At 38.8% G+C, this 24,940-nt stretch overlaps 1 protein-coding gene across 4 annotated transcripts in view; it reads left to right on the top strand.

Annotated features, from left to right (window-relative positions):
* The first annotated feature begins 842 nt into the window (after positions 1–842).
* Positions 843–24,940, top strand: part of phf14 (PHD finger protein 14) — a 104,417-nt gene continuing 80,319 nt past the window's right edge. For 3 of the 4 annotated variants that reach the window (XM_053638732.1, XM_053638734.1, XM_053638735.1), the window contains exons 1-6: positions 843–1,171; positions 1,778–1,928; positions 4,112–4,809; positions 6,640–6,781; positions 20,838–20,997; positions 23,392–23,503. In XM_053638732.1, the coding sequence (XP_053494707.1) occupies positions 1,811–1,928; positions 4,112–4,809; positions 6,640–6,781; positions 20,838–20,997; positions 23,392–23,503 (1,230 nt within the window). In that variant the 5' untranslated portion in view covers positions 843–1,171; positions 1,778–1,810. Of the gene's footprint in view, positions 1,172–1,678; positions 1,929–4,111; positions 4,810–6,639; positions 6,782–20,837; positions 20,998–23,391; positions 23,504–24,940 lie in introns of those variants that run through there. The other variant, XM_053638733.1, reaches the window with a different exon arrangement.

Below are 24,940 nucleotides of genomic sequence, written 5' to 3'. Positions count from 1 at the left end.
ACTGAATGAATATGATGCCGATCTGATGAAATCTCTAGGCAGAGTTCTTTAAAGTATGAGGCCTGGAAATGGCAAAATCTGAGCAAAAACTCAAGAGAAAATTCAAAATGGCTGACTTCCTGTTGAGTTTAGGGCATGGGTTTTAGAGACTTTTTTCTATGTATTGGCATGTTACACATGTTTACCGAATTTCGTACATGTCAGTGAAACATAGCGCGAGGCGCACATCATTTGAAATGGTGTAGGTGGCGCTACTGAGCCATTTTGCCAGACTCGATTCTGGACCCCCTATCAGATGTTAATTTTTTCCGGTTCTGACGCGTATGCAAAGTTTCGTGAGATTTCTGGTGTATTTAGACCCCCTAAAATGCGATTCATTTGAGAAAAGAAGAAGAAGAAGAAGAAGAAGAGGAAGAAACAGGGCAGATCCAATAGGGCCTCACACCATCGATGCTCCGGCTCTAATAATAATAATAATAATAATAATAATAATAATAATGATGATAACACTGGCACTCTGTCCAGGGTGTACCCTGCCTTGTGCCTGATGCTTTCTGGGATTGGCTCCAGGTTCCCCCGCGACCCTGAAGAAGGAGTAAGCGGTAGAAGATGGATGGATGGATGGATGGAATAATAATAATAACAACAACAATAATCATAATAATAATTACAACAACAACAATAATATTTTTTTTATCCTAATCAACTAATAAGTAAAATTTTAACGTTATATTTTGTTTCATTTATATATCCATGTATCATGTTTGCAATTACTTGAAAATTAATATCCACCCAAAAAAACCTTGCACTGTATTTATTTTTCTTTTCGACTGCACCGCATATCTTGCCAGTAATAAATCATTCATTATTCCTTCCGTCCAGTTCTCTAATCAGTACTACATCCCACAGCCAGACGCTATGAGCGTTTCTATGGTTCCGAAGTCCCGCCCCCTGCGCTGTACGAAAACACAAAAGGATGCTGCGCTCGTTGTTACAGATCTTAAGCCCCACCTTCTGCAGTAAACGTAAGCACAAATCGCAGTGACTGGCGTTTGTATGGGTCTGAAACCCCGCCTCTTGTGTATCACGTATGCACAAACTTGTACGCGTAGTACGCATCATATGAAAAAGTGTCCATTGTAACCTACTATTGTCCAAGCTACAAAATAAAGTAGGTGACGTTTTTGGTCGTGGTTGATGTTTCGCGAGCAGTTTTGTCACGCATGTTTTAATAAGAAATGTATGTAAATAAATCATTTGTAAAATGGCGTGAGAATGACGACATTCCGTGCTCCTTTTACAGGCTTCCATGATGCTATTGCTAGCTGTTGCTAACTGGCACTGGAGCTAATGCGATTGTATGAAATTAGATAGAAAGCCTGCTCATTTGTTTGTGTTTTTTTTTCAGGCTCGCGCCATAAAGCGTCGATATATTCGGTCTTAAATCAAATATTTTGTTTCATTCAATCTGATGTTAACTTGCTAAACATTAGCCAACTAGCCATTCATGATCATGAACATGCATGCCCTACTTTTGAGTAGGTGCTTATACATGTATATACATGATAATAATAATCCCGGAAGTGCGTGCAGTATAACACTGCTTCAGTAATGAATGTAGAGAATCAGCCTAGTATACAAAGTTACAGGTCATATGATGCATGATGACACAATACCTGCATGGGGTGAATAGTAGTGACATGCTTGGCTGAGGGATCTGCACTGATCTGAGGTTTAATAGTGCAACTGATAGCTGTTCCTGTTCTTCTTTCCCCAGTTATTGCTTAATTTCAGTCCCTGTCTTTCCCCGATGGATCGAGCCTCCAAGCGCAGGCAGGTGAAGCCCCTAGCTGCCTCTCTTCTTGATGTCCTGGACTATGACAGCTCGGACGACAGCGATTTCGAAGTAGGAGATGCAGATGCCTCGGGTAATCAATGCCTTTTAACATGTGACTACTTTATTCTGATGAAATGGTTAGTGGGTGGATACCTGACCTGACCTGATTACAATAAATACAACATTTCAGGACGTGAGGTTATGGGAAAGTAATCAGTGGCTGATTGGTGTGATGTCGCCCTGATACAAAGCAGAGTTACTGTTAAAACCCTAAAGATGACTATTTTCCAATAGCAGCAACTTCTGAAGTGTTTCATTCATCTTATACAACATTAATTCGCCAACAGTTACAAATAAGAATGTCGCAGTGGTTTAGTAACGTTTAATGTAGATGAATCACTTGTGCTGTAACAGCTACAAACGGTCGTTCCCTCATCAGACTCTCATTTTTGCTGTCTTGAAGATAATAGCTTGTCATGCTACTGAAAACCTACTGACCATTAACATGAGCTACCTTATCCTATATCTACATCTTTCTATCTCTGACAAACTTTGTCTGCTTTTTTTTTATACATATTTTTTTTTTAACTTAGCTTGGATAGTTAATGTATGTAGTGAAAAAGACTGAACTTTGATGTTATCATAACCTTTGATGTTATCATAATCATAACGACGCATGCTCAAAAAGTGGCTAGAAGTCGCTTAATGGTGTCACAATGTAATTTGCTTATTTATTGAAGCGTCACAATCATTTGCATATCAAAATGTGTTACAATAAGGAACGAAGATTTTCTGTAGACACTTACCATAGAATAGAATAGCGTTTTAACAGAATAGGAAATAATATATTGTACGTTATTTCTTATAGAAAGAAGTCGGCTTTAGACTTGGCACCACACACTCAATCTGTTTACGGCATTTCAAAATACTGTGATGTCTCTCAAGAATGTAGAGAAAAAAAGCAGTGGTAATGATTAGTCAGGACATAGACATGAAGGAAACAGTTACATATGTATATTTTATTACTTGTTAATATTTCTCCAAGAAGGGAAAATTAAGAATAAAGAAGTGTGTGGGTGGGTGATTGGTCATTGGCAACAATGGTGATCAGTGATTGGTCATTAGAAACACTGGTGGTCGGTGATTGGTTGATGGGAACAATGGTGATCAGTAATTGGTCATTAGAAACAGTGGTGTCGCTGATTTGTTGATGGGAACAGTGGTGATCAGTGATTGGTCATTAGAAACAATGGTGGTCAGTGATCGGTCATTAGAAACAATGGTGGTCAGTGATTGGTTGATGGGAACAGTGGTGATCAGTGATTAGTAAAAATTGTGGTCTGGGAGCATCGGCTCATGCAAGTGCAACTCAGTCAGGTTTTATACACTGTTGGTGAGTCGACCGAACCTCACACTGTTGGTGCTCTCTCAACTCATATAACCTGCAGCTGGGATGTGAACCGGAGAGCCGTGTGAGTGCCAAACAGTCACCACCTTCTAGCCAAAATGGCTCTAGATTTGTCACTAGACTCTTTTTTTTTAAATAAAGTCACTAACAGGGTCTAATTAGTTGCCCAATCTACCAACAAAGTTGGCAACATTGGCTAGCCAGTCTTCACTGCCTTATTTATAAATAATCTCATCTAGTATGAGGCAACTGCTGTAGCTATCACTTTGTTTACTGTGATGGACATTTGGTGTAGAGTTTAACTGTCTCATGAGGACTGTGTCAGCGATGGTGCAGGATCAAGTCAGCTGATAATGACAGTGATCTCTACAACTTGAGGAGTTCATGCTGAATGGACTTGCTCTGATAGTTTGAATTAGCAAACCCTCTTGAGTTAAAAAGGCAGTCAAGACTGAATTCATTGTTTTTAGTCTTTTAGGCATGCTCTAAAATGGTGAGTATAAAAAATATATATATATAGATTATGTAGCAATTTTACAACATTCTGAAATTTACAAAATTTCAAAATTTTACAAAATATATTTTCCCAGTAATTAAGTCCTGTATGTCAATATTACATGTTGGTTTACAGTGTTCGCGCATGGACCTCTCTGCTTAGTTAAAAATAGAAATAGTTTTAAAAATAAGGTTAACTCTGGTATCTAAGAGCAAGCTGACTAACAACATTAGGTAGCTAGCTAACTAACTCTAGCTTAGCTGCGTATGATACATTGGCAACACCAGATATATTGACATCATGTTAACTAGCTACATTTGACCACCGTAATGATTTTCAAGCAAAGTTCTCTGTTGCATCATGTTTAAAGGGTCAGAGGCCACAGGGAACGGCAGCGATGACGAGGGCTCCAAAGACAGCATCGGAGGTGCGGACAGTGACTCGGATGCCGTCGTGTCTCCTGACGAAGAGGGCGTCGATGATGAAGACACCAAAGAGCTTAAAGATGATGTGCAAGAAGAAGAGAAAGCCAAGGACCAGCCTTCCTCTGAGGAAAGCAGCAAAAAAGAAGCGGTCTCGAAAAATCGCAGAAAAGCCGAAAAGACCTCAGACACGGAACCCAACGGGAGCAGCGCAGTCGAAGAAAACCCTAAAAAGTGGAACCTTCGAAGAAATCGCCCCATGCTGGACTTCACCACAATGGAGCAGCTGAACGAGATGGACGATTACGACAGCGAGGACGACAATGACTGGAGGCCCACGTCGGGAAAGAAGAAAAACAAAGCTGCCGGGAAGGAGAAAGGAGGAAGTGAGGATGAAGAAGAGGACGAAGGCAGCGCGGAAGGGGGCGACGACGATGACGACGACGACGATGACGGCAGCGATGATGACGACGACGGTGACAATAATGACGAGGACAACGAGGACGATGATGTTGAGAGCAGCAGCAGTAGCGACAGTGAAGTGGCGGTTAAAAAATTGAAGAAGAAAGCGAGTAAGAACACCGGAGCGTTTGACGAGGAGGAGACCAACGACAGCCACAGCACATCTCAAGGAAAGGGAAATGAGGTGAGAGATGATCAGGCAGATCATCACATCTGTTCTTTTATTGAAAGATTGGGAATGATCGCTGAAATGAAAGCTAAGTTGCAGTTTTTACACCTTCAGAGATCTTACGTGGTGCAGTTTCATGGCACAAAAGTAATGTTAGGCCTTAAATGGTTGGATTTGCAGCCATCCAGTCACTAGCAACACCTAAAACTCATTCTTGTTGGTTACTTAGTTTGAAAGTTGCACTTTTGTTTTCTGTAGCGAAACAGAAAAGGTCTCAGTTTTTAAAGGGCACAGACACAATTTGCAGCGCATCCAAATGAATGTGCATATGAGTTCTGAACAAATCATACAGTCAGATAATACAATCAGTGGCTTTTGTAGTATCAGATTGAACTTTTCAAAAGACCATAAGGTCTTTTTGATAACTGACTTAGCCAGAAATTTGCAGTCAATATATAAAATTGACGAATCTATCTATCTCTCAGGGGAAATTACAGTGTAAGATTGCCACTAGCAAACCCCCCCCCCCCCCCTTTTTTTAATCTGAGATCAGTCTGTTATTTCAGGACAGAGGTTCAGGACTCATGTCTGAGTGAGAAGCTTATCCTAGATCAGTGTAAGGGAGAGAACATTGAGCTGTTTTTTTCCGGTGAATGTGTATCAAATGAATGAGCTCTTAGATCTCTCTAAGTTTATGAACACAAATAATGACAATAATAATGAGTAGTGAAAAGAAAACACGACTGGGTCGGCTGGGTGTGCAGTGCAAAACGCTCACCTGGGCTAGACGAACACCTAACCCAGTAAGACTCGTACCACTGCGTACGCACTAACCCAGTAAGACTCGTACCACTGCGTACGCACTAACCCAGTAAGACTCGTACCACTGCGTACGCACTAACCCAGTAAGACTCGTACCACTGCGTACGCACTAACCCAGTAAGACTCGTACCACTGCGTACGCACTAACCCAGTAAGACTCGTACCACTGCGTACGCACTAACCCAGTAATATTCGTACCACTGCGTACGCACTAACCCAGTAATATTCGTACCACTGCGTACGCACTAACCCAGTAATATTCGTACCACTGCGTATGTACTAACCCAGTAAGACTCGTACCCCTGCGTACGCACTAACCCAGTAAGACTCAGTACTACCGCACACTGCACTGTGGTACTCCCTGAAACCTTTCCTGATCCCCTGTTATGGGGTTTCTTGAAATTTTTTGCAGTCAAGGACCTTCGTAACGATGGAATAAATTTCATAGACCTCCTCAACACATTTATTTTATGAATGAAATAATAGGCTCATTATTCAAATGTGTATTTTGACTTCCTTATGGACTTCTTTTTTAACTTTTCATGAACAGAACACATGAGACCCCAGTTGAGATTATTTATAGGCTACTTGTTTTTGGGTTATTGAGGTTTGGATACAACCCAGTTCAATTGACCTAACCAGTAAAACGGACAAACCGTAAGAACTCAACAATAAATATAATAACGTTGATAACGGTGGACTGTGATTTGCTGTAACAGAATAATAAAAGTCCTTTGGCTGGGCTTCATGGACCCATGTGGAGCTCTGAACACCACTTGGAGAGAACGATTTCTCTATTATACATTGTAGAAGTTGCCTTGCTCATTAAATCCTGCCTCCATTTTTCAGAAGTAACAGTAGTCAAGTGTGAACCAGCATAGGGATTGGACAGTTATTAGCACATGCCTAGTGGAAAGCCTGGTTGTTGTACCAAACGGTGTGGCTTCTTGTCTGATTTCTTATAGAGTAGGTTTCTAAAATGTGGGAAACCCAGATCCTGATTTTTCTGCATGGTGTTCACAGGACTGTTTGGTGGAGCGAGCTCAGGTGTGGACCTCACAGCGGATGGAGCACATTATGATCTGCTGCGTCTGTCTGGGAGACAACAGCGAGGACACGGACGAGATCATCCAGTGCGACAACTGCGGCGTGACTGTCCATGAAGGTCAATACACACACTTTCAAAGTCCTAAAGTCTTAATCCATTAGATACTTACTTACTTAAAGAAGTAGGAATGATAACACATAATCCCATAATCCACCGAGGCCTGTACTTATTGAGTCAGTATTCAGTGTTATGAACCAACATCCATATCAGCACAATAATGGCATAAATAATAGGGCTGTGCGATATATCGCTGTAATATTGATATCATGATAAATGATTACGCAATACACTTTCCTGAGATATCGTTGGTATCGTGATGTGTTTTTTTTTTTCTTCACGTTTTTAATAATTACTGATTAAATTGTACTGAATAGATGCTGTTGATTTGAAGTGATTTTTTAAAAACTTCTTTCTCTTCGTCTTTGTAGGCATTAAAGAAAAATATCGTCAAACTCGGTTGAACCTTTTTTTCTTTATTTTACTGCCGGTTTGCAGACAGTTTGTTAGCCAAATTATATAACGTGATACGCATTGTGTATCGTAGAAATGTCCTCAAGTATCGTGAAATGATATTTTTGTCATATCGCCCAGCCCTATTAAATAGTGTTTTTTTTTAAATAAAAAAATAAAATATATATATAGTGTTTATATTAAGATCTTTGTATGGGAGGATTGTTGCCAAAAAAATTGTTTCAGATTGCATAAGTGCAAAGAAATACACAAAAGTCTTATTAATATTTCTTACAAACTGTTTACTATGATCCAGAAAGAAAAAGAAAGTAGAGTGTCTGAGCTTTCTCCCTACAGATAGACCTAAAGTCCAACTTGAACCAGATCAGCTTTACTAACATGCATGTCTATAATAGGCATATTGTTTTTCAAGTTTTCGATGCTCGCAATATCAAATGTCCCCCCCGCCCCCAAATATTTAATCACAAGTTCACTGAAATAATTCACTATCTTGGTTAAATAACTTGGATTATATTGTTATATCAGTGCAGAGCTGCCGGCGCTCTCCACCCGGAAGTAAGTTCTTTGTTGCTGTGACGTAACAACGATTTGGTCAGTCTATAAAATGATTCATGTTAAGTGTCTTTCACTGAGCAATGGTTAATATGTAACTGAAAAATACTGTTGATGAAGGTTGCACAAATGCATACCTTTACATGAATCAGGACCCAAATATAAGGTATTCCACCCAACTCTACCGGACAATGCATTAAAAATCCATATACATTGCAAATTGCTGGTTAGTATTTTTTTCCTGTAGAGAAATTAAATAAATAGAGCATATTCCGGTGTAATTTGAAGTATTTTATGTACTTTCTACCATTACTGCAAATTAGGTCTTAAATTAAAGAACATCGAGTCTGAAGTTGATTTTTATATATATATATATATATATATATATGTAATGGGTTTATATATACATTAATGGCTGTGTGTTGAGTTATTATACACACACATATTTGCAGAATTTGGAGTAATTTAGATGTCCTTCATTTACAAAAGTTTCACAAGTCAGCCAGTATATTTTGATCACAGTGACAACATAAAATAAATCTTTCACATATTTTTCCACATCCTCAAGTAAGAATTCCTCCATAGTCTGCTTTGGTCCTTTCAAGAGCTTCACTCTGTGGAACTTCATCCTCCTGCATTATTAGCTCATTGTGTCTGTGAGTTATTGGAAACAAAATCAATTACTCTTTAAATCGTCCTCTAGCTGCCGTCTTCACTTTCAGACAGGCCTAGTTAACACCGGCCATGCCCTGCTGCATCAGGGTGACGACGCTAATTTCCAATTACTCTTTTGTCATTTATTTATTTATTTATTTATTTATTATCCACTTTATTTGCCGATGCCTGACCGACTCTAGGTAGCCGCCTTCACAGACAGCCCACAACAATAAGGCTTAAAAAAAGTCTTTTCTCCAGAGAATTAAGAAGAGCTTTTGAATCAATGAAGAGAAACTGTGAGAAAGGATGAGAGAACCAGATTTTTTTTTAAATAAATGAAGAGCAAGTGTGTGTTCAGGGTTCTACATGATTATATTCTTACTTAAGTAGTTTACTAAGGATGGGCAGTGTACGCCGTGTTCTCTGTGCATAATCAGTGACCTTGTAATTTCTGTTGTGTATAGTACTTCTGCAGCAAAAAATTTCCCTCATCTATCTATCTATCTATCTATCTATCGGTCTATATATCTATCTATCGGTCTATCTATCTATCTATCCCAGGCATTTCCCCAATACTGAAAGCAAAGTGAAAACCGCAGTTTTCTCTATTGCATTTTCTCTCAAGTACATGCTGTTACTGTTTAATTTCCATTTTTGATCATTTTTGTAGCAGTTGAGCTGTTAAGGCAGCGAATGCCTAATTGCAGCTCTGAGATTCCTCTCACCAGAATTTGCAGGTGGGTGATTAGCCAAAATATTGTATCATATTTTCAAAAATATGTACAGTGATGGTGTATATTGCAGCATTTAAATTTCAAGTAGTTGATTGTTGGAATAATGGTGAGCAGTGGCTGGTTGGTGGTAATACTGGTGATCAGTGGCTGGTCGGTGGTAATACTGGTGATCAGTGGTTGGTTGGTGATAATACCGGTGATCAGTGGTTGGTTGGTGGGAATAATGGTGATGATTGGCTAGTTGGTGAGAATAATGGTGATGAGTGGCTGGTTGGTGAGAATAATGATGATGATTGGCTAGTTGGTGAGAATAATGGTGATGAGTGGCTGGTTGGTGAGAATAATGGTGATGAGTGGCTGGTTGGTGGGAATAATGGTGATGAGTGGCTGGTTGGTGGGAATAATGGTGATGAGTGGCTGGTTGGTGGGAATAATGGTGATGAGTGGCTGGTTGGTGGGAATAATGGTGATGAATGGTTGGTTGGTGGGAATAATGGTGATGAGTGGCTGGTTGGTGGGAATAATGGTGATGAGTGGCTGGTTGGTGGGAATAATGGTGGCGATTGGCTAGTTGGTGGGAATAATGGTGATGAGTGGTTGGTTGTTGGAAAAATGGTGATCAGTGATTGGTCATTGGGAACATAGGCATGCGCAAGTGCAGCTCAGTCAGGCTTTACACACTGGAGGTTAGTCGTCTGAACCTGCTCTCTCAGCGCGTATAACTATCAGCTGTGATGTGAGCTGGAGAGCCGTATCGAGAGCAGGACAGTCTGTAATCTCTACTTAAGAAGTCACTAGATTTGTCACTCAATTAGCTAAAGGGGTCTAAAAAAGTTGCCAAAACTAGTGACAATGTATAGAGGGTAGCTGTATGTTTTAAGCGACTTGGTGGAAGCGTAAATTGTTTAGAGGTATGTAAACTTGAACATATTGCCCATGCAGGTTCTACGATAGAGCTAACGTTCTACTGGTGCACCTGGATGCTGGTTCGGTGTTTGCACTGTAACTTTGTGGATGTAGAAATGAATCATTTATAATCACAGCATCACAGTCGCTGCTTCTGCACTTTTGGTGATGCAAGCAGAAGAAATGGTGTTCACTCATGACAGAGACGAACCATAGCTCACAAGCTGAGCACACACACACACCACACACACCACACACACACACTCCACAGATAGACACTTCCTCAGTGTCAGCTTGCTATAAGGAGCCATTTCATATCCCTGTAGCGGTGAATCAGGGGATGACCTTGAAACAGTCGGTCTCCTTTGATGGGCCAAGCGCAAGTGCTGCACTGTCAGCCTTCGAAGCCACACACACTTTGATTCATAGACACACTTCTTGTGTGTATGTCTTACAAGCTTATAAATGGCCTGAAATTTGAGGAGAGTTGAAAAAAAGATTGTAAGACGAAGTTGACACACTTGCACAGAGAGAAGTTGCTTTTTCTCTCTGTGCAAGTCTGAGAGGTGTTTCATTTCCAGAAGAACAGGCCTGAGGGCAGCTGAGTGGCATACAGCTAGTGTTAGAATTGCAGTTTGGGGAAATGCCACTCAAGACCACTTCTTATATATTTGCCTACTACTCAAGACTACTCAAGAAGTTTTTGCCTCTTCGCCTCATGATGAAACAACATCCATGCATTTGCTACTCAAGTTTGATCCTGAGATTGTCGGCATTTATATAAATATCTCTGGTGTACTATGGTTTGGCTTGGAAGTCTTCATGTGCTTTTAAAGAAAATACACTATTCCAGAAGATGTCATCTCTCCTGCCATATCCAGCCTTGTGTGTCAGGTGGAATACGATATCAGGTGCATCACCCAGAGGGGACAGCTGTTTTGCTCCAGAAACTCTCTCCAAATGCCAGATGCCTGCCACACTCTTGTGCCAGCTGTGCCATGCTGCTACCAGTTCCAGTCTCTCTAGTTCTCTCTCTCTCTCTCTCTCTCTCTCACACACACACACACACACACACACACACACACACTCACACACACACACACACACACACACACACACACACACTTACCTGAGCCCTAAGCACTGGTCTGAAAAGGTGACCCATTAAGGACAGCAGGTCTGCATGTAGGGCTGACACAGGGTCAGTCAGCCATTTTGGTTCTGCAGCTGGTATGGAAGAGTCTATATACACATACACGAATACACATCCCCCTTGAGTAGCAATTATTAGTGGATAATTTGATGCTGTGGTATGAGTTTGTTTTAAGTAATAGGTTTTTACTAGTCATCCTGTAATTCAAAAAGTAGTCTTTTCCATAGATGATTCAAGCCATCTCTATGTTTAGGTGATTTTCTTAGTGCCGTTAAACGCTGATAAACAACAAAGCGAATAACGTGTCAACCTGCGCTTTAATTAATAGCCATACACAGGCTACAAGGCATTATTACATTGTTAAGGAAAAAATAAATAATAAACAAATTTCTGTATCATATTACATTATTTAAGAACATACCAATTCTTAAAAAAAATGCACAGAGTGTAAACTGAAATAGTTATTTCTGAAACTGAGCATGTGCAGCATGGAAGCTTATGTCCATCAACAGAACCCTACTTATAGCTCAGTGAGCAGCCTTCCTTGAATCTCCATCAGCATCTGGGAGGTTTTTTTTAGTGACAAGTCAACGTCACAAACACCGCCCCCCAACCCCCCGCCTGCCGCCCTGTTGCTGTGTGGCATAGCAAGTATTTTATGAATAATTGTAGCTCATTTTGTGGTGCAACCATACTGTTGCTTGCTCAACTTGCACTGCCTTGCCAAGTCATATTGTGTTATCTAGAAAAATTCAACCATGGGCATAACTCATGGCAGTCTGCAATCCTTAACCCTACGCATGTTTCACAGGACTCTTGTCCAAAAAGAACCTCAGAAGGATGCATGTGATTCTGATTTCTGAAGATACGCTACGTAAGAATACAGTTACTTCTGAGTGGGACAAGCTTTATTTCAAGATGGGCAGAAATATTATCTGTTTATACAGATGCCTCCCAAATGGAACAACAATGAGGTCGTGAAATGTCCTTTTCATATCACAGATTCTTGAATCGGATTGGACAGAAGGTGTTCGGTTAGGTCAGGTCAGCCTGTATATAAAAAAGCATTGGTTGTAATATGTTGTTGTTTCTATAGTAACACCATACACAAGGACTTGTATAGTGGATCCTTCACATAAACGGTTTTACAAACGTGTTTCATTGAGGATATGGTGAAGTCTTCTGTGAAACGGACGTTTATTTGGCTTTTGTGGAAGGAGCCTCTGGTGTCGGTGTCCGTAAGAGTTAATTTGGAATTATAAGCTTTCCAACATGGAACAGAGGCTTTTCTGGTAACATGACAAGCTGTGTTTATTGTCTTATTAACTTGAAGAGAGGCTGGTGAGGGAATGACTGTATAGCTGCTATAACATAAGTGATAACAGGAGCTAACCTTTTTTTTTTAAACATTAAATTAAGTATAAATGGATAAAAAGTCGGTCTTTAATGAATTAAAAATTGTAATTCTTGGCAAATTGCTCTGGTAGAAGAAGAATAAAAGACTTCAGGATGTGCTGTTATAGAAAAGTAATCTGTTTTATGTCATTTTTGTTGTTTGTTTCGTATAAAAGCAAATTAATTATTATTCTCAGAGAGGAATTCTGGTTCCTAGATCCAGAAAATCTGCTTTCTGCTTTCGTTTCTTATTTCTCACAAAGCAGGTTTCTGAAAAACGTGTGCTGTTCTTGGTTCACTAAAATTTGGATAGTCGTTTAAGGTAATTTAAGGTGCAGCAATGCTTTGAAAATGTTCCTGGGATGGGATTGAAAAAAAAAAAAAAAGAAGAAAAATAAATTGTGGCAGAGGTGATAATGGCCAAGCATTGATTGTCTGCATCTTTAGGTGCACGCAAGTGTCTTCACTGCTTGATTGCAAAGATTTGCAGCCTCAGACAGCCCCTTCAAGAATCTGGGAGAAAAAAAGTAGCAAAGAAGTTTCAGCCATGATTCCAAGAACTCGCACCCACCCAATGCAATGTTTTTAATTAGCAAACGACGAAATGTATGTGATGTGGACTACTCAAACGAATTTGCTTGTTTCTCAACAAACAGTTTTTTTCCCCCATTGATGTCTTTCAGTCGTTCTAATAACTTCATGTGTGAACCTATTAAAACCGCACCCTAATAAACACCATCACTTTGTCCATTAACGTCCTTGCACTCATTGGAACACCAATTAACACGCTGCTGGTATCGATTTCACAGAGACCTTAATGAGTTCTGGACCGTAAAGTTAATTATTTCCCCAAAACATGCACAATTAATTTTGGTTGTTTACTTGCCTGAATGTGAATTTTTGAAGAAAAAAAAAATATCCACAGAGAATTCTGGGGACGTTTCAATTAACACTCGATTGAAACGTTCATATCTTTAGCACAATAATACGTGATAATGGAGTCTCTTCTTGCAGTCGTTAATATAAATGCTTTTTTGCTTTTATTCATGGGTATATTGTAGCATAAAGTTAGATTGAGTAGGGTGTGAAATTTTGGCTGTCAAGTAATTGAGATTTATTATGTAATTGTCTTTTCTGTGGGCTATACTCCATTTTTTTTATGATGTGTATCTGACTGATATATCCTGCTGCTGAAATACACCAATATGCTACATCAGGAATAAAACTCGACAGGGCAAATAATCAATGATGAGCTAGTGTAATGTGGCTCGACATGAAGTGGAGTTACTGTTACCATCCTGAAGTTGATTATTTTCCTATACAGCATGAGCACAAGTGTTTTCTTTTTCTTATACCACATCAATTTGCCAACAAATCTTTTTTTGTATTTATTAAAGAAGGACATGATGGACCAATTTGTAGTTACATTTTAATGTTGGTGGACATTCACGAAACAAGTTAGTTCCTTTTATTGCACATGTTATAGCAGCTATAAATGGTCATTCCCTCACCAGCCTCTCTTCCCCCCCCCCTCTCCCTTTAAGTTAATAAAACAAAAAAAAAACACCTCGTCCTGGTACTATGAAACCAGAACCTGTGAAGTCTGCTGTCCTGAAGACTTTCCTGATTGACCATTACAACGCGCTGACACTGGAGACTCCTTCCATGAAAGTTAAATGAACATCTCTCTTACAGGAAATATTAACAATTATGTTAAATAACAAAGAAAGCGTGCATCACCGTCTTGCCTGTAGACTTTCCAGTGTCTGAAAACTAAAAGGAAAACGTTACATTTTTTAAAAATGCGTTTACATAGACTGTGTGGAGCGTCCATGTGAATGAGCTGTTAAGGCCTGTTCACACCGGAATGTTTTTTCAGCACGTTAATCGGTCCGTTTCTAAATCACAGACGTGTCTAAATCAATGGCTGGCAATGGGAGTGTTCACACTCGCGTTTAAAGCATGCGGCGTCAAAGAATCACATTTTTTAATGTCGAGGGTTTCGTTGTTTTTTTTTTTTTTTTTGACGTCCCACGTTAAAAACTGGCCGACCAATGAGATTCGCGCTTTTGTTCACGTGCCTGGAGCCGCTGAAGTTACATAAAGGTACGACTTGATGGCGCTCAAGTACAAAACTGTCTTGCCGAAAAGAAGACGAAGAAGATGATGCAAGCACCCACTATTTTAGTGTGAGAGTGCATAAGTGACATACCCACTGCTAATAAATCCTTCTGCCTACACACATAAACAAGTATGTGTGTGTATATATATATATATATATATATATATATATATATATATATATATATATATATGCGACAACACTGAAATGCAAGCATATATTCTACGTGAACCATTTAATTCATTCAGTGTTGCTTTATACACTAAATAGCATTGTTTGTTTCTTTGTCTCTTTCCTGCAAATGATAATCCCCTGATTGATAGTCCATTGTATTTATTCTGCACCTGGCATATATATGCATATAAGTATTCCTGACCTCTTATTCAAATCGCTAAGTGCCCCATTATTACCTCGTTGTATTATCATACTGACCACAAAAGACTATTCATAGTCAGCCCTTCATCAATTTGCAGGAACATTAACATTTTTGGGCACAACTATAGTTGCCTTATACCCACCCCGTCCCCCAAAAATAATTTTATTAAACAAATAAAATAATCTGGGTCTTCCCATAAGTATGTGAATGCTATTGCTGAGACTTTGATATAATTTAAATCATTAGGGTTTAGCTTTAAAGAAGTATTTGTTGCAGTGGCCAAATCATAAAACCTTACATTTTGCAAAAGTGCATACGTGCTTTAGCCAGTTTGCGAAAAGTATGTGAACGGCTTTTTGCAAAGATGTAAATACCGGCTCTCTTCTTCTTCTCAGTGATAAGCGGGTGTCAGAAACGGAAAGTTGTGCAGCGCCACCTTGTGTACCGGGGTTTTTTCTGCTTTTCAGTAAGCGCCATCTACTGTCAGGGAGTGAATTAGCACTTTCATTCAGCGCGTCGCCCGCGTTTAACGCATGGGTGTGAACACACAAAAAAAACGCGTCGAGAACCGGCCTTTACTGTAGAAACTAAAACATATTTAGGTGCAGATAAATGATTAGTTAATAGTCATGACAAATTTCCACTTCACTCTGCTGTACCAAAGTAAAAAAAAATAAAATAAATAATAATCTCTTAAGAATACTTATGTGGTTCTTCTGTTTGATCTGCTGAACCTACTTTAAGAAATTGAAATGATCCATTCTTTTGAAAACTTCCGTTACAAATGGTACTGACTGTGTGCTTCCTTGAAAAACCTCTTGAAACCTGTTGTCATGCTGTTAATAATGTTCGAGGACAGCAGTAAATAATTGTTCTTCGCACATGCTTGAATCCATTCCCCATGTGTGTAGCTCATTCGTGTCCCTTGAAGGATTTCATCGCTTTTATTCATTCTAAACATAGCCTTTGTATTATTATATTTGGATAAAGCTTGTTTTCGCCTGTGTGTGCTGCCATTTCTCAGAAAACTTGCAAGTGGTTCTTTTATCGAGTTGTTTTTTTGTTTGTTTGTTTTTTTGGATGGTTTCATGGTCACGGTATATAACGGATCTGACCACTGATTTTCATTTGGTTTTTTTTGTTTTTTTGGGTGGAACCTTGCAGTCAGTTCAAGTGTCTATGGGTTAAAGTCTATTAAAAATGAGCAGATAGCTTTTTTGCCTTCTATTTCTTCTCTTCTCTTCTTTCTTACAAGGACGTTCTTACAAGGACGATTTTGAAGAATTAAGCTGAAAATTAAAAATGTTGTATGCACACGTATGTTTTTGTTAGGTCTCTCTCTCTCCTCTCTCTCTTCCCCCTCCTTCCCATTTAATGAGAATAATTTCATCCATGCACTAGCGGTTATGAAAATGATTGGATTATTTTGTAGAGCGCCCGAGCGTCTGTGTTAAAAGGATCGCCCCTTTGTCTTTGTATTGAGCTTTTATTCAGTGCTGCTGATTCAAACAAAAGACAGCTACCATTTGTGTTCCCTCCTAAGCTCATCTAATTTTTCCCTCCACTCCCCCCATTTGGCTTGGAAGGAAGCAACTCCATCAGTTCTAATTGGCCGTGTTCATGCACTCACTCATCCCCCACTTCATGCTGACATTTGTCCGTGTGGCTTTGTTAATAAGGTGAAAGTGCTCAAATCGGAACTCGCGAGCTGAGCTTGGGTGAAGGTTGTCTGATTGGATGGTTAGTCAGCATTGAAAGCATGACGTCTTTCAGATGTTTAGGTGTATTAATGATTTCTGAGGCCTCATCTGTTACACAGTCCTGAATTAGCTAGTTTAACCGAGTTAGAATAAAGTCAGGGTCATGGTGTTCTTGGGTGCGATACAAAGTGGAATGCCTTAAACCTCCTTAAAATCACATAAAGCATGCCCTCGAGCCGCTTATTTGTTTTTATACCATGGTCTGTCTGAATACTCAATTCTGATTGGCTGGAAGGTGTACGTTCAAACCGTTGAATGCACAGGTAGTTCCAGTCAGTTTAATCACTGTTCTACATTAATGCACTACATATAAACAGCTGTAACCATAGTAACATACAGTTACAGCTGCATACAGTAGTTAAACTCACAGCTTAGTTATTAGTAGAGACGCGGCACAGACGCAGGTAATTCACACATGCACATCTCTCTATCTCTCTCTATTTATTATAGTTTGTTTAAATAAATTATATCTTATCACACTACTTTATCTCTGTGTATGATTTAGAGCGGGCAGAATTCTAGATCTAATGACCCGTGTATAAAATAAACAAACATCAATGACCGTTTAACTTGTCAGTGCTAGCAAGTATAAACTATAAACTGAAAAAATGATGTGTTGTTCTTTAATAAAAAAAATTAATCATTGGCAAATTGCTGTGTTACGAGAGTAGTTAATCATTTTAGGCCATGCTGTTATTGGAAAATAATCAATGGTAACCGTAACTCTGCTTTGTTTTAAGGATGCGTCACATCATCCCATCTTTTTATTTTCCTTTAACAGCACGTTTTGCCACGTTTTATTCCACACCACTACGATCATTGTCGTGGGGATTGTGTTCTGGTTTCCTTTACTTTAAATAAAAGGATCTGGCAAGTAAATTATGGACATGAAATGATTCCGTTCTTTTGATGATGTTAGTTATGGAAAACGCTTTTGTGGTTCCTGTTATCAGACACACACAAACACACACCAACCCACTGTGTTCAACTCTATCACCCGGCTCTGAACCTTTTCCCCCATTCAATCTTGATACCCTCAAAATCAGTCGTCCTGATTTGGCCAACACCCCGCCAAGCCTGTCATTTCCAGCAAGGCTAATCTCAACTCCAGGGATTATGAAGCTATCCCGTAGTCATCACTTTTTTTCCAAGCTTAGCTCATATTAGCCAGTGACCTGTGGCTTATCCCAGTTCAAAAGGGAACATCACAGATTTGCTCAATGGGTAAAGTCAGTTAAAACCAGCACCCTGGTTCAAAGCCTAATCAGTATGAAGACTAAATCTTGCCAGCAGCATTCCTGTAATACCTTTCTGAAATGAGTTTTATTGACCTGATTCAATGAAGATGTGTCTTCTAGGAGCATCAAATTCTGGTGTTCCTGGAATTGCCATCCTGGATGTTCAGCTGTTTTAAAGATTTTTCACGAAACTACAGAACTTGTAGCTATGTGGTGTGTTTGTCCAAAATCAATCAATCAGTCAGCTTTTTTTTCTTTAAATGAGTGATGTACTATTTAAGTAATATTAAAATATAGTAATAAAATAAAGTAATATTAAAAATTTGGCATTTTTAAAGCTCAAGGCATACTTTTTTAAACTTGCATTTGACTGCTGATGTCTACCTATTATTATTATTATTATTATTATTGTTCTTATTAACTTTTATAATTAAAAAACAAATTCTGTGTATTGCTTATTTTGTGTACAGCGCTTTGAGAAGCTGCTTTTAAAGGCGCTCTATGAAATAAAGTTTATTATTATTATTATTAAGTAATATAAGTAATATTCTTGCATTGATGCAATCTTCAGTTGGAATTTCACCCCTGGACTTTTCCCATTTTTTTTTTTTTTTTTTTTTTTTTTTTTTTTTTTTTTTTTTTAAGTCTTTCTGAATTTCTGCTACACTTAAACATAAATGTTTTCTCTGTACAATCTTTTGGCCCAATTCTGCTTTCACAGACATAGTGAAAGAATTCTTCGGTGCTGAGTTCAGATCATTAGCATGATCTAATGTTTGTCATTTAAAATACTGACACTCGTGTAAATGAATAGGACATTTCCTAGCGAATACAGATACTACGCATACTAATGAAAAAGAAGAAAAAAAAAACATTATTTCCTCAGGGTCACTTTGAAGAATTCCATGCTGTCCTCTTTAACCAAGCTATGAACAACTCCAAACTTCTCTTCTTCGCCTTTCTCTAGACATAACAATGGCCTTGTATTTTGTCTGTGATTTTGTCATGCTGATTATTGGCATAGTACACAGATCTATCGTTAGAGGATCTTCATCGTATAATCTGACGTAGAGAATACCTTATTCCGTAGTCTATTATAGACTTTATTCGATTTTATTGGGATCATTTCATACAGTGTAATAAGTAAACTTTAAAGACGGCTGAAATCATACACAATAGACTAAACACAGCTTCTGTGGTCACATTCAGTCGTCATGTTCTAAGCATTCAGAACCGAACGACTTATTTGCTATTCCCGCAGCCCCTGTCCCCGCTACCCAGAAGCAAGTTTGTGAAATTAGGAGCAAAAATGTTATCTCTGAAACGGTGGAAAGGGACTGATTGCTGTCCGCATTTGTAGCATGGAGCACGTTTGCCGAGTTTAATAGGTGCCATGGTAACCTGATCAGCTCAATAATTGTTTTTCCAGCTCTGGCAAATTAAGAAGACAACATTGTAGAAGGCATTTATTGGCTTCGCTTCTTTCTTTTTTTTTTTTTTTGATCTAGCAGCTTTAAGGATGTGGGTAAACATGCAGTCAAATATTCGAAATTAATGAGCTGAAAGTTAAAAAGATTTGGAGCTTATTGGAACAAGGTATGTGGGGTTTTATTTTGTCATACATAAAGAGCTTTTCTAAGTAGTGCATTTTTCTTTTTCTGAAAAACATTACCCAGTTTCAGTATTTTCAGCACCTCCACAATAAATATGCGGGGAAGCTTTCCCTGAAGAGAAATGATAGCACTGATCTGTAATATCTAACAAGCTTGGAGACTTTTGTGTGAGTAGTGTTCACCCTGAGACTGAGATGATTGTTGCAAAGCATTGATTTTGTGTCTCAAGCATTTCTGTATTCATTTAGATTAATTTTTGTGGTAATTATATTCACTGTGGCTAAAATTCATGAGTCCATTAATCTTTACAAGGACCCTCGGACCCCTATAGCTCACTACAGCCCCAAAGCATCACCGACCCGACCCACCACTTTTCTTTGTCGACAAAGGTGCGGATGGTGTTCATGGCCAAAATGTTTGCTTTTATCAGTGTGGGTTCATCTGACCACAACATACATTTATGTTCACACATTCATACAACCATTTATGTTTTTGTTGTATATCCATTACCTGACGTGTACAGGTCAACAACCATCGGCCTCTTCTGTATTGAACACTCTCTTTGGTTTTCCTAAGGTTGGTAGATTGCAGATTTTCACGTTAGTACCCCAGAGAAACAGGAAATGGCAACGGCAGCAATAGTTACAGGAGAATACGCACAATAAAAAAAATAAAAATGACTTTATCTGTCTGTCTGTCTGTGTATTTATCGTGTAATTTTTAAAAATTGTTTGTGCTTGTATATTACATATTTCTATATATATACGATATAGATAATAGCTAAATCATAGTCATACATAGCTAGATAAATCATGTCTTTTTTTCTTTCCTTCTTTCTTTGTCTCTTGGTCTGTCTTTCTGTCTGTCTGTCCGTCCATCGATCTTATGTGTTACTTTTAAGAGATTGTGTTTATTTTATACTGTTCTATTGTGAGTGTATTTTATACAGTGATTTTCTGGAGTGCCGGTAATTCTGTAGGAGTAGACAGGCGATGCTGCACAGTTTTATTCTTATGAAACTTGTGCCTTCTCTGCACAGATGCAGAACCCAAATGATGCAACATTCTTGAATGTTTGGAAGGATTTCGCAGTCTGTTAATAAAACGCATTTTTCCCCTTAACATATTTTTCCCCAGGCTGCTATGGGGTTGACGGTGAGAGTGACTCGATCATGAGTTCGGCCTCAGAGAACTCCACAGAGCCGTGGTTCTGCGATGCCTGTAAAAATGGCGTGATGCCCAGTTGTGAGCTGTGCCCCAATCAGGATGGGATCTTCAAAGAGACAGATGCTGGGAGGTGCGATATTAACATTCCCTTAGTAACACTTTCTATGATGGCTATATTTATAATAACCCATAAATGGATTAATAACATGCTATTATACATTTATTACACTTTATACACATTTGTTATAATTATTTATGAAAACGCTATACACGTGACTGAGAAACCGGAAAGTGCAAACCCCTCTCTCCTGAAAACTCTTCCATGGCGGGAACCTTACTGACTAACCGTGCTGATGCCAAAGACTCCATCGATAAATGTCAAAATGAATGCACCTCTTCTGATTCTAGTATGCAGTCACGCTGTGGTATAAATATTTACAGTGGCTTGCATAAGTGCACACACTCCTTGAATCTTTCCACATTTTGTATTGTTAGATGCTACCACCACCATGTTTCACTGTGGTGTTCTCGGCGCGATCAGCAGTATAGAGTAGCGCAGGGATGACGTCATTTTGTGTGCCAAAGCCCGGAAACGAGTTAGCATTTTAGCCCCTACGGTTCTCCATCGTCCTGAAGTCAATGGGTTTTTTGAATGTGATTTTGGTTAAAAGCCTGAAATAAGGTATGTGGTGAACACAAGCTCAAAATATTTTCACGTTTTATTCTATGATATAAAATACACCAGTAATACCCTACTCATCTCGTTATTTTTTCAAACTTTTACGTGTATTGAAGAAGGCGGTTGCTTACACTTTGCTAAATGGGACTACAGACGTTGTCGGGGACATTAAACGTCATCACGTCGCACAGGAAAAAAGACTTTGCAGATAAACTGGTTCAGTTTTGCTGTGCACAATTCCCCCACATTCACAGAGTAAATCTGTATTATGGAAAATGTTTTTAAATCAAGTTTGGAAAAGTAGTCGGAAGCTTTCGGATGGTGACGTTGAAATTGAGCGACCGTGGTGTAGTTCGTTTCTAGCATACGGCTAGCGTTTTATTTCTGGCGATTGTATTCACGCGTCAATCTTCATAAAAGTTGTGTTCATTTGTGAAAATGATCTTGATGGACAAAACTTGTTAGTATTGTAAACTTCTGTTGATTACAGAGCTTATTTTTTTTCGATAATCCAAAAGCCTTTGGGAAAATCCTATTGGATTTTTGTCGAGGGAACCAGTGCGATGCTAACTTCCGGGTTCCGGTACAAAATCCCTGTGCCAGTCTATTGAGTTTCAAGCTATATTGATTTCCCTCAATTTATATTTGTGCCATGTATTATGGGCTAGTTTGTGTACATTCATGACATATAATCCCAATTCATTCCATTTCATTTCTAGGCTGTAACACCAAATAATGTGGAAAAGTTTGAGGGGGTAAATACTTATGCACCGCACTGTAAAGTTCAATAACTTGCAGCTATGTTAGCAGCTCAGTTCGCAGATCATACTGTAGCAAAACTTAATAAAAAAGATAGCATGCATGTATTGACTGAGTGAGTCCATTCGAAGCAGCGGGTCTGAATTACATTTTGAATGAATAAGTCTTCATATTCATTCAGCAGTTTGATGAAATACAGTTTGTTGTTTATTACGGAGTAATACAGAGTGGAGAAAAAGATGTGCAAGGGTACCGGCACAGAGGGCGAGAAAGAGAGAGAATGAATGACTGCGTGAGTGAGAGGGTTAGAGAGAGATTGTGGAGTGAGGAGACTAGAGCTGTGTTATCACTGATAGCGCTTCCTCGGCTCACCTGCACCTGAATTTGCTACTTCACTAGAGCATGAAAAACACAGCAAATTAAAGTGTGGAGTGCATGCTCGCCACAGATGAATATCTTTATATTGGCCTTCGGCTTCTGCATTTAAAATTTTGTCAAGAGAAATGGTCATGTTGGAGTCTGTTTGACCCAGCAATTGATGATTTCCATCCCTGACCATGTTGAATGAAACAAACTTACTGAAAGAGTCCACCTTTTCATTGGATGTGCATGTACCACATTGCATTTTAGAATCAGTATTTTAGACAATAATGTATTTGGAATTCAGCCTCGCCCTACATACGGTTAGACTTTTGAAGTATTGGGGGTTAATCCTTGTTTCTGTGTAAGCTAACTAACATGAACAGCTTGCAAGTTACTTGTGCTGCCTCTGTCAGGTCGTGTGCTATGTTTACTAGTTAAAGAATGAAAACACTTTGCGATGCGCTGGTATACTGTAGGAAAATAATCAACGAGAAACATAATCTTTCCCATTAAGTACTGATTATTACACAGAACTGACACTGGAGACTCCTTCCATGTATGAGCTGTACTCAACACCAAGCATGGATAAGTTATGACACTTAACACATTATTTGCCATTATTAAACCAAATGAATCCAATCCTTTGACTGTAGATAAACGAGTGCATGAATATTTTACTGTTTATAGCTAACTATGAACTATGTGGCTGGGTTCCTTTTAAAGGTGGGTGCACGTCGTATGTGCGCTGTACGTTCCAGGAGTGGCGTTCGGAGACATCGATAAACTGCGGCCTGTAACACTGACAGAAATGAACTACACCAAGTATGGTGCCAAGGTCAGTAGTGGCAGGTCTTCACATGGTGACATTCTGACATTTCCTACTATGAATCCAGGGGTGGACAAAAGTACTGAGAAGTTATACTTAATTGAAAGTATAGATAAGATAGATATGCAGCCAAAACGTACTCGATTATTTAAAAGGTACATGTTTTTTAATGGATAAAATTAAATTAATGTTGTTTTCCACGTGAAACGTGTTATAACTTTTATTACTTATCTAAAACTGTTTTGTTTTAAAGCAACTATGCAGTTCTGCCTGAAAACATCATTCAGTCTGTGTAAGTTTGCAATATTTGCCGTTTGCTAGAATTTGACTTACTGCTTATCTAATGATGTTAGCTACTGGAATCGATGCTAGTCTAACCTGGTATTAGCACACAAAAAAAAAAAACCCCAGGCTAATTTAGTTAAATATAGCCAGTTAATGTTAGCAAATTAGTGAAACTTGCCTCAACATGCTTTTTCAAAATAAGATGGGCTTCATGCCTTCTCGAGAGGTAAAGGAGATGCCTTGTATAAGTCTTTTCTTACTCCAGCTTATTGATACATTTAACTGAGGAAGGGCCAGGGGCGCTCGTCCTCAGGTTCATTACTGTAGTCCAGTGGCTTATTCATATTCACAGAGATAGCTGTAGCGCTAAATACTACATGGCTGATCGGTAATAACCAATCAGTGTGAACTCGAGTAGAGTGCAAGCTGACACCCAGTATATTTCCTAGCTGGGGGCCAGTCTAATGCGTTTTATATTCAGATCCGCTCGCACTAAATGTAAATATGTAAATAGAAGCAGGCAAAGTATGCAGACGTTACCCAGCCAAGCCACTTATTTTAGTAAAAACACACTCACACATGCACACCATTCAGTGGCTGTCAAATGAGCCGAATCTCTATATCGTTGTATCAGATTGCATTAAAACATTGTTCTCGTTACTAATAACTAAGGAATAAATAAGGAATTGGCATGCTTCTTAATAGTATTTTGTATTCTGTGTTTTGAGATTTGCAAGTAGTTTGAAGGTCTAAATAAAAAAAATGTAAGGAGTAAAAAGATTTTTTTTTTCTTGCGAACATAGTCAATTTCAATACCATTCAGGTAGAATATAAACACCCCCAAATATGTCATACTTAAGTATAGTAACGTAAGTACAATTACTAAGTTTTTTCCACCCCTGTGTGTGTGTGTATATATAATATAATATTTCTGAAAGCTACAAATTATCCTGAAGTGAAATGCATTTCTCTTTGGCATGTAAGTAAAGTTCTAGCATTTAAAAGCATCTTAAAAATGCATTTAAAGGCCCATTGTGGACATTTTGACAGCCAGTATCTGATTACAAACTGCATTGATTAGGATTATTTCTGTTTCATTACAGCATTTAGATATCCAGCAACTTGATCAAAGTGTGCCATTCACTGTGCGAGAAAATCACA

The sequence above is a fragment of the Ictalurus furcatus genome, chromosome 12 (assembly GCF_023375685.1).
Source record: "Ictalurus furcatus strain D&B chromosome 12, Billie_1.0, whole genome shotgun sequence".
NCBI classification, from domain to species: Eukaryota; Metazoa; Chordata; class Actinopteri; order Siluriformes; family Ictaluridae; genus Ictalurus; species Ictalurus furcatus.
This window is presented reverse-complemented; position numbering and strand designations above follow the sequence as displayed.